Genomic DNA, 11792 nt, shown 5'->3' with positions numbered 1-11792 from the left:
CGCATGGTAGGGGAGTGAAGTAGGATGAGTAATTCACAGCAAATAGCAAAGAGATAGTGAGACTTGGCTTTGCATACACGATTAGGGGAGAGTGGGAGTGGGAGAGAGTGAGGAAGAGAGAGAGAAACAGGGAGAAAGAAGGAGAGGAGAGAGAGAGGGAAAAGAAGGAGGGGGACCTCGATCGTTCATGGTTGCCACGGTTATTGCTTATCGACCGAGCACGGAAGATTTTCTCCCTTGTCTCCCGGACTGGCTGACCAAGAATAGAAGGCATAAATGGCTACTCGCGTGGCTCTGCTTCACTGAATGCTTAATTGGTAACTTTTGGCGGGATTTGACATCACTTCGGGGAATGTCGTCTGCCCGTTTGGACAATATGTGTACAAGGACTGAGGATTGACATGTGCACACGCTATGGACTGAAACCGTAATGGATTACTCGAGCGCGCCTCAAGAATAAATCGCTTCAGCATGTCATCAACTTGACCCAAGTTGCCTTTCTCTGATAAAATCACTTTATCGAATCATTTCAAAACATTGTTTTGAAATATGACCTCCCAGCTGATGGCAATGGATGGATACTGATTTCAGCTATTTAGTATTACCAGTATATTTTACCGTCCCGATGGTGGCAATTTTCATTCTTTCGCGTCAACTAGCGCCCCACAATTAACACCTTGATTTGTTTTTCCTGCCTTCTACTCTAGTTGTTTCAGTTATCATAAAGATAAACACTTTTTCTTCAGGGAGTGAGAACTAAAGAACTCACCACGCAGGCCTACAGTGTTCCGCCGGGCCCAACCCACCATGGTTGGGCAACGGCTATGCCTTACGCCGATCAGCTGGGGGCAGCAGGCCTAGCGGACGTCTACGGCTCGCCACCCGGTGCCTGTCCGCCTCAAGGATACGATCAACGAGCATGGGTCATGCAGCAGCACTGGTAAGTAGCGTAAGAGTGAATTATTCTGGTTTCCGTGTTCCATGAATGGGGTACATGGGTAGTGCATGTGTGAGTAAGCTCGTGCCACTAAAGCTCCATTCGAAACGCCCGACGCCTTAATCTCGGGGAGGGCGTTTGACTATGTGCCGGTACACTTGGCTGGGTGCTTTAGTTTTAATCAATTTTGCCCAGGGGGTATTGCCAGTGTCAGTATGACCAAGCTGTTTAAATGTAATAAGGGAAATCTCTCTCCCATATACATATTAATCGTAAAGATTATTTTTCATCATATCTGCTAGCGTATCGGGAGAGGGATAAGTTATGGCATCTCAACATGGGCGCCAGACGGACAGCTACTGCTAGTTAAGTTGAGTAAACACCTTGGACTCATTCGTGGACGTTTGCCGGCCAGCTCGCCGGGGAGGCGAGGCAGACACCCTGCCAGCGTGCGAGAGTCGTGCGATAGCGGGAGCCAAGTTAGGGAGTTTTTAACCGATGGCATCTTTGTGGCCAAGCACCCGGGCCAAACACGCAACTTTTTCTCGGAGCAACCCCCTTGCACGTGCCTCTCCTCAATGTGAGGCCAATCTAGAAATGAAAAAGGAAAAACTGGCGGGGAAAAAAGAAAATAGGAGAAGACGAGGGAGAAAAGGGGGAAAAAAGATGGAGAAATGATGCACGTGCACGTAGTGCAAATTGCTTGCTTTTCACTCGAAGTCATGGGTCTAGATAGTTTGTTGGCCGTGTCGGTATGCCGAACACGCTACCAGTGATAATTTATTCATATAGTCGATAATTTCACCCCCTTCTGTTACACCAACTATCCTATATCATTCTCTCTGTATTGGTATAGATATATCATTATGTGTATGCAACCCCTATAAAGTGTTGGTAATCGCCATGAATGTTAGATATTGAGCGATGATCCAATTTGATGGGAGAAATGTATTTTTACTAGGCACATTTTCATAGCCACCAAGACAACAACCAAATCTATTGGAAATGAAGCTCGGTTTTGTTCATCCACAGTAATCGACATCAAAATTTCCAATCTCACTTGAGTTTAATTCTTCAAGCATAAATTGTTGAACAAAGCCCTGACACTATTACTCACAGAAGTAATTGGAATAACTCAGGCAAATTTTGGTGATCCCATTACCTCAAGCATACTCAACCTTAATCCCAGTTATCTTGACAGTGGAATATCCTCTACAAAAAAAGTCAGCCTTGATAATTTGTAGAAATAACGGCAGGGTGTTCACTTTCATCTAGCGTATTCTTAAATCAAATAGATATGACTAAAACAGCAGCTATTTCCATGTCACTCTGATCTGGGATTTGTTATTATTTTCTGTTTGAGGAGAAGAAACGTAGAAAGAGTAGCTTAGAATATGACGCTTCGTTATAATCACAGTTCTCGCTTGCAATGGACAACTTCTGGCTTTGAACAGTCTGTTACCGACGTCTTTTGTTAAGGAGAGCAAACTGAACGGCACCTTCTTTTTATTTTCCATTAAGTCGATGAAATGACATCTTGTTTCTACCTTGTTTCTAATGATTTTGGGGAAAAAGTTTGCAGACCGCTCAGTATTGATTACTAAATGTCACAAAGCTTCAGGACAGACGCGCATAGTCTGAGTACAATGGGTACGGTATCCAGGAACCCTCTACGGCTGTACTGAAACACAAATCATCTTTAGTATGCTGTGATTGCACAGCAGTTGCAGAACCTCAGCGAAAGCTCCATGTGGCTACGTCTTTTTCTGCTATCATTAGATACTTTATTTCATCAAGTTATGTGACGAAGGACATAATATATTCCCTTATTGCCCCTCCACAAGTAATACGCGATCTTGTTTCTCTAGTTGTGCTCAATAAATCATTCAGCTTATATGCCAAGCGCTTGATGGTGTGGTTACATGGATCGATATGTATTACCATTTAAATGAAGAAACCACAAATGCTATTTCTTCTGTTATTCCTTTGTAAATAAACAACATACGAAACAATTGAAATTAGACTGTTTTTGCTCTAAATTATTATAATTTGTTTCATCTTACATACTTAACAGGCATGAATATTATGGGAGGAAATACACTGCATCCATTACTCAGTAGCATGTACAACCAGCCTGTGGCGAAATCTTTATCAATCTTTGTAATTTACAAATAATTAGTAGTTTACAAACAACTAATAGATAACATGAGAGCATAGTTTGCCTGCTTATCATAATCCGAAACACCGAAATTCCTTCTAAAATGTGGGTGACGTACGTTCACCTGCCTAACTCCGAACTTCATCCTTGACATATCGCTTTGTTAATGTTTGTAAGATTTACTATGTCTCTACGGGAACACGATAACTTTGTCCCGAAGTTCTAACTTTCTGTAAAGAGCACGTATAACCATTTTATACATGTGATGATTAACAAATAGCATATATGAATGTTTTCCCTTGGTGATAAAAGTTTGACGAGTACTGGAAATAATTTATTTATTTATTTATATATTCATTTATCCAGATGAGGTTGATCAGCGTTCAAAGAATAAAACTATACATTGCTACATTGAGTGGTCACACATAAAAAGAGTTTACAAAGGAACATATAAACATAATGATGGGTTGGTATATTAGAAAAAATATTGCTGGTCTTCCTCAAAAGATGGCCTCATTTTGAACGAAATTCGTCACATATAGTCCTTTCCTTTAATTACGCGGTCTGCTCCCAGCTGTAAGGTTAGAAACTTTTAGCACGATTCAGCATTTATACGATGCGAACGTACACAGCTCTAAAATCTCTTGAAAAACAAGTTTTGATATGAACATGCTGCACATATTACTTATGGTCACAAGATTTCACAAAACAGGGGGAATAAGTACATATAACAAAATGTATTCAAATTTGAATCCATACACATAGATAACTGTGCATATCCACATTAAGCTCAATAAGCTCTGTAACTTCTAATCACCTACTGATATATAATTATCATTATGTTTATGACATTTCTGAGAAATTTTCCGCAACAATTTAAGATATGTGGAGCCCTGTATATCGCCCACACTGCAAATAAGCCATTGCTGTTAGAGCCTACATTCCACATCACACACACACACACATACGCATAATGCCATGTTGAGGAGTAAAAATACATGGAAATAATTACCAACATAGACTGTCACGCAAAAAGCAAAAAAAAAAAAAACAAAAAAAAAAAACCCCTTACTTAGAGATCGAGAAAAAAAAAGAAGAAGTTATGATCGATATGTTGTTGTTGCTGTGTGTTTTGTGTGTGTGCATGATTATAATGAAGATTTTTTATACCTAAACTGGCAACACCAGAAGGTATGTTGTTTTTGTTGCCATTTAGCATATAATTCAAAGCTTCCAGTCACCTAGATTTTCATCCTTCTGGCTTTGAGCTGTAGGAAATGCCAATGGCAGACAAAACATTTAACGCGGGGACGGTTTCTCTGCAGTGCCTTCCCAACAGAGCAGCGTCTTTTCATTGCATAATATTCAAGTTGACGTCTGTACAATACCCCCTTGAAGTTTGCAGTACTTATCTTCACGTAGAATGATAAGACTAGCATGAGGTACATGACGGGATCAGCCACGAATTTGTGACGCAGAAGAGTGTTGAATACTACCCCTTTACACCTAGTCACGTCCATGAAATCTTGATAATTCTTGATTCACAATACAGTTTGTCCTGACATTGCTAATCACCCAAAACTTTGACAAAATGACTAGTGATCTTTAGGATTATGAAGTCGGTGAGAAAAATCTCGGGTCACTTTTGGTCGTGGTGTTTCCAACCGAGCTGTGCGTGTGCAGATACAAGTCATCGTGCACGCAGAACGTAAACACACCCACACAAACTTAACACGAGATAAGACAGCAACTTTTTAAGTGATTTTTTAAAAGTTGTTTTTAAAGTAATGAATAATAAACAAAACATTTTTTATTGGGTTCCCATAGACTAAGAGCAAATATTAGGATACCAGACAAATAATCGTGTGTCATAAACGTGTAATTATTACGAATGTGTGAAGAACATGTGCATATGTTTATATATATATATATATATATATATATATATATATATATATATATATATATATATACGAAATACAAGTCGAACTGCATCCATGATAAACATCATTGACATGCAATTAACTCCTAAGAACCACGTCCTCATCAGTGATGGCACGTAATTGGGCACACGTATAGTAAGAGTGTTGCCTTAGCACCACCACCTGCTAATCAAGATGGTAATAGCGCGATTATGCGAATCCTGGCTGGGGTGTGATACAAAATGTTTTCATGTGAGTTAATTGCATGGATTTGATAATGTTGATGTCTACCCAGCGACTGGAGTTTCATCTTCGTTGCATCTCTTCAAGAAGAATAACGACAAAGGTAAGATGCTTTGTTTGTTTTCTTTTGTTTAATTCAGTAACAGTTGACATTAAGTCAGTGGTAACTTTACGCCGCTGTAAGTTTGACCGCAGTGCATAAAAAGAATGTTTTCAAACAAAAGTGACGGATGATCCAGGTAAAGTGTAAACATACTAAGTGTGGTGGTCACCAATGACCGCAAACAATTGGCAAAGACTGATAATGTGACCCAGTTAATTCCAAGTAAGCAAAATTCTTTCTCTGAGAAAAAAACAAACGCAGTATTTAAGTGAATCCAATCTTAGTACGTCCGCCAGTATAGAAGCTCTCCACGTGTTATCAGTGTTTCTTGTATCAAACGAAACACTGGAGTTTTCAGAACTACCAAAGAGGCAGAATGATTGGTAGGCCTAAGTACCAAAACAAGAGGTGAAATGAATGTGTGAATATTGACTTGATACATCGTTTGGGAAGCAAAATGTCCTCACTCATGGCTTGATGGCTACGATTAATGAAAAAAACACTCAACTATACGACAATCTATTTGATACTCTTTTAGATCGATTTTGGCTAGTTGCTGGATGAATGGAGAAGGTACCGATGTATAACATGCCGTGAAGAGATAATTCCGGCTCTGATCGGGGCCCTAGCGTGGCGTGCCTCCCGCTCTGGCCGCAGCCACGCGATACTCTACGAAGACCAAATCGGTCACACAAAAATCGGTCCAAACACATCTGTGTGGTGTGCTTATGATGCCTCCTCCTTCATGTGGAACTGCCTATGCATCAAAGTATATAATCTACTGTATATCTCAAGTATTCTATTAGAATCAAGAGCCAACTCTATTTTCGTAACCTCCTACTCTTATGTAGCCTCACGTTACACGCCATGAATAAAAATCGTTGAACGAAATGTTTATCATATCCAATGTCCCAGATCTTTAAAGCCATTGGACATCATAACTTTCTGCCACCTTGCGTATTGAATACAAATGCAAAACGTTTTGTTTTAGTTTCCAAAGATTTGACTTAACGTTGTCAAGATTTAAAGAAAGAATAATAAGCCTGCGTATTTGAAACAATTAACTTGATAAGTGTTTACACGTTTCTACACGTAGTTTAGTCTGTCAAATGATGAAGACAAGATAAAAACTGAATAACGCATGGTATAATTTCATTTATCAGTTGAGAAACATGTGTTATTCATTTTCATTATGATAAAATCGATTAGGGTTTCGCAGCCCATATATGCAAAAGTAAATCATATCGTAATTTCTTATAGTACATAATTATGTGTATATTATTTTTCTCTGTAGTATCTAAATAGATACGATTGTGCACACAATATAAACACACCTTTGCTTACACATACACACGCATATATGTATATATATATATATATATATATATATATATATATATATATATATATATGAAGAGTTTGTTTGCAAAAACCGATAAGTCCATATTTCCCAAATGGAGATATTTGCGATTAAAGGTCAAGAAAAATGAAGAGAATAATAAGAAAATTTGTGCTTCTTTTGACAATAACTTCAAAAATGTGCCTTTATATGTAGTGACCAATATATCATTTAAAAGGTATTATTTTGTACTTTATGACAGAGACCGTACTTCAAAATCTTCAAAAATGGACTTATCGGTTTTTGCAAACAAACTCTTCATATATATACATATATATATATATACATAATATGCTGTAGCCCCTCTGTATTATTCATTGTAGTATGTTTTGTTGTACTTTTGCTGTACATTGTACACAGGCAATGAACAAGAAAATACTTATATATATTATCATATTTATGTTTGTACATGAATGTGTATATGTACAATGATGATACAGAAACCAATAAATCAAATCAAATCAAATCAAATCAAATCAAATCAAATCAAATATATATAACATATACATAGTATATGCATCTAAATCACGTACAATCATTCAATTGATTTTGTTTAAATGATATATTTCGTGAAACGTTCATAAATGACATTTACATCTAGCAAACAAGATTTAAAGTCTACACCTCTTTACATTGACATCGTTCATGTTGTTAGTGAAAAAAGAACATAGGACATACTGCAAGGTAGCCTTGCATATCATGTAACAATAACTAACAATATTTTTGGCATATTTTGTATCAATAATGAATGTTGTTTTGAAAGTCGAATACATCGAAATGGGCAGAGAATATTACCAGCGAAACTCCATGTTTATCTGTCAGTAGTAAGACAGAAGTACTGGGTAGTGATGTTTATTTGTTTTAGATGTTAAGCCCTACGTTCAAATTCCCAGCCCACCGCATGCCTCTGGTAGGACATCTATTCTTAAACAAGCAAACGATAACTTCCCTTCATGTGAAAGACACGTGATTTGCCAGAAAATGTTAGAGATATCAAAGTATACAAAAACGATGCCAATTTCACAAATTATGCTACAGTGGTACCTTTCATCGATGATGTAGACCATATTTTATCTGTTCAAGTAGTCCATGTAAAGAATTCAGTGAATTTTCACACATATTGCGTATCTTTTAACCTGTGACCCCTCTTCTCTTCACAACATGAAAGTGTGATAATCAGACTAGCTAACGCTGTTCATTCCTAAGGAAAAAAACAGCAACATTTTTTCCAGGAAAAGATTTCTGTAATATCTCATTAATGAGATTGACAAAAGTATAATGGAGCTTCCATAGAACCAGAAAAGCTTTACCATCGTAGTCTTGCTTCTCATTATTTCATTATACTTGTTTGTTATTCTTCCTAAATGTCATATCCTGACGATACATAATGATATCAATTGCACATCTGAATATACAGCCATGAATTGACATGAGCTTTGTGTCAAGCGGGCAAAGGAAATAAAGATGACCCCACAATCGAAACAATGCACGTTTCTTCTTCTTGTAGGTTTTTTTTAATAATTTTTTTTTTCAAATAGAAGACAGCACCTGAAGCTACACATTTCGTCTGGTAAATAGTGGTTGCTGGCTTTCAGACCCCTTGCACTGACCTGCTAGATCCAAGGCTCGTTGAAAATATTTTCTCATCATTCACAGCTCTGCACAGTATAATGTGATATAGAGTAGAAATGTTTGACTTTTTTTTTCGTCATATTTAAGTTTCCCTCAATGTTGCCCTTATACTTTCTCTTTTTCTTACTCTTTCTACAGATGATCATTACCATGCTATATATACACATGAATATATGTCTGTATCTTTATAATATATATATATATATATATATATATATATATATAAGAGGAGAGGGAGTAAGAGTAAGAGGCAGATACACATAAAGAAGGGCAGATAGAGAGAAGGTAAGAGGATAATAAAATACTGCGATTTCTTGAGTGATCAACTGTAGAAGTTGAGCAACTAATGTCGCATGTTCAAGAGGGGTAATCGCCGGTTTTATTGGTGTTAACTGAGGTTTCCTCTCCCGAAACTCCTCGGGTGAAATAGCTCTTTACTCCCAGTAATCTTGGAGCGAAAACGCTTGCACAGTTTCAGCTTCTAGTTAACTCAATGAAACATGAAAAGAAAAAAATTCATTGGACGTTACCTTCCACTTTTTAAAGATTTTTCAGACCACCATTAACCACTTTCTAATGAAATATCTTTCAATTTCTCCTTCATCTTTAATTTCAATTTCAACTTCAATTTCTCCCCATCTCTGCCAGTCATCCTTTTCATGTACCTATTAAATTAGACATAATCCATACTATTGGTATGCATTGTAGCTCCTCTCATAATTCTTAAATCTAGCGAGGGCGCCGTGTGGAGGCAAGTTTTAAGTCTTTGTTACCATATTCATTTATCTGTCTATGTATGCTTCAAATGTAATTTGTATGGAAAACTTAATAGATAAATACACAAAAAAGTCGATATACCTCCACCTTCTTAACAGATTCGCTTTCTTTCAAACTTGGAATGACAATTTCAATAAAACAAAATAAAATGAAATAAAATAAAATAAAATAAAATAAAGTAGTATATCCATTGAAAGAAATCAATTGCCTAACCTTTTTAGTGCGGTGAATCACAAGTGAACTACAAAATTTAATCATAGAAGAGCGTACTATTTCAACAGGAAAAATATAGATAGAAAAATATGTAGAAATTAGTAGTTATATCTTGTTCCGAGCTTGTATTAGCAGCAAAGATATATTTTCGTAGTTATGCGTGTGTAGTACACACTTTTGTAATTTAGAGAAAGAGAGAGAGAAATGGAAATGAAGAATTCAGGCAAAACAAATTAACGTAGCAAATTAAGACAGTCCTAAATCGCAGTCATTTTAAATATCGAGAAAGAACCCTGCAGGCATATCCCCTGAAATTCTCCAGCTTGTCCCCTTCACTGAGGAGCAGACAGCGGCAGTCTCACACGGGGCCATGTTGCCGTTAACGTGTTAACTTCATCAACAGAAACATTCGAGACAAGTTCGTAGAGTGTGATGAAGAATCTATGTCTGCATCCACCTGTTGCACAAAATGAGTCAAAGCTTTGTTCAGTCAGAAAATACTCAGTGAATTCCAACTTTTGGATTTTATGCGACTAAAAGACCCCACTTCGTGTGATTATATACAGATACAGGGACGTGCCAAGTAATCAAAATAAAACTTAGGCCCAGGTCGCTGGAATAGGCTTGTTAGGGGGAACGGGGATAGCAGCTCTCCAGTTTGCGCTATGATAAGCCGTCGTGCAAAGAGACTCCAAATTCTGATATGAATTCTTGGCTCAAAGTGGCAAAGTGGCATGTTTCAAACCATGAGTGTTCTTTCATGAAGTACCCTGTGCAGAAATCAAGGGACCCTATCGAGAAGAAACATTCATAAAACTGAGTGTAATATTAAGGCATGTTTATAAACATACAATGTATTAATTCATTTATTTGTTTATATATTTATTTATTTATTTATTTATTATTTATTCATTTATTCATTCATTCATTTATTTATTTATTTATTTATTTATATTGTTGTCCGCTACCTAAATCGATTTGCACCGGTAATATTTACAAATGCCATCTCGAAAATACAACTACTTTATTTTCTATAACTCATGTTGATCTTTACAGAGTTATTTCGGAAACTCTTCATAGGATTAATCACGGTCATCTTAAAGGATTTGTTTTTCAGCAATTAACAGATATTAGGTCACTTGACATTTCTAGATGAGAGTTTTGAAATAAAGGTTATCTGGAGAAGCACAGGAATTAAAAGTAGGTCCACAATTTAAATTGTCACTTTTTTCTCGGAGGTCATATTTGAATTTTATCTGTAAGTAGTTGATGTCTCCTAATATTCACTTTCCTAGCTTATACTGTGTGCAACTTTCTAGGTGTTTATCTATGCTTTTATTTCTTTTGGAGGTCATATTATAGTGAAGAATGGATGTCCCAAATTTGATTGAAGACAATCGTCATCTACAATGCAGGAAAACATGTGAGATCTCTTCAACTTGAGAAGCATGATTCTTAAGTTGTAACTCCGTCAGGTGAAACGAATGCAATATATCATGACTGAAATAATAAGATAGAAAGATTATTTGACCATATTTCTCCCACATTTCGTTCAGCAGACGACAAACTGGCAGAAAAAGTGTCTAAAGTGGGAATATCATTGACTTGATGTCTCATAACTTGTTGCATATTCTGAGCACGCTTGAAAAGCGTGTGCCCGAGTTCACTTGAGCGGGAAACTGCTGGGGTCTTAACTCGTGTCAATGGACGGTGTCACACCGGCTTAGCGAGCTTCAATGCAGGTCGAACGATCTGGTGGATTTGTTTTCGATTGATAGTCTGTAAGATGCCATATTACAGTTTTCTTCACTCCTTCCCACATTTGAGGAGTAAAATTGCCATAATTGGTTGTTTGTCACTAAACCACTTGTTCTAGGAGAAAATATTACAATTTAGAATTATGTCTCAGAATAAAAGCATTCTTTCGAGATACTACGAAAGAGAAAGCGTGTATGTTCGAAGTTGATGGTATTTACAGATACAATAAGTTATTTTCACCTTATTAAATTTACATTAAGAATTTAAATCAAAAAATTCAATTTCGGTGATGTTACATTGTACCAGTGCTCGTTTGAATCCTCTCAATGTAACGTCTCGAAGTATTATGTATGCATGAAATTAGACACATTCGGTTTGGGAAACACGATTATCGAAAGTAAAAGAAAGTCCAGCTTCACCCCACATAAGAAACTCTTTAAGCCTCACTAATTTTTCTCACACTTAATCGTTATTTTGGTGGTATTCTACATCCAGTGCTGGCATTATCAATATCGTTTTGATGGCATCATACATGAGAAAGAAGACAGAAGCTGTGCCCTCCATCCCCGCAGTAATGAAAACATCTGAAATATTAAAAATAATCGTACATGAATTGAGCAGAACCTTGATGGAAATATATCTTTATTTTG

The 11792-nt window shown here is 36.8% G+C and overlaps 1 protein-coding gene across 1 annotated transcript in view; it reads left to right on the top strand.

The window, feature by feature from the left end:
- Positions 1 to 824: 824 nt before the first annotated feature.
- Positions 825 to 11792, top strand: part of LOC140232047 (uncharacterized) — a 123573-nt gene continuing 112605 nt past the window's right edge. Inside the window, exon 1 of the mRNA XM_072312202.1 lies at positions 825 to 940. Within this exon, the coding sequence (XP_072168303.1) occupies positions 825 to 940 (116 nt within the window). The remainder of the gene's footprint in view (positions 941 to 11792) is intronic.

This window comes from Diadema setosum, chromosome 1 (genome assembly GCF_964275005.1).
Source record: "Diadema setosum chromosome 1, eeDiaSeto1, whole genome shotgun sequence".
NCBI classification, from domain to species: domain Eukaryota; kingdom Metazoa; phylum Echinodermata; class Echinoidea; order Diadematoida; family Diadematidae; genus Diadema; species Diadema setosum.
Note: the sequence above shows the minus strand (reverse complement) of the source record. Positions and strands in the feature narration are given on the sequence as shown.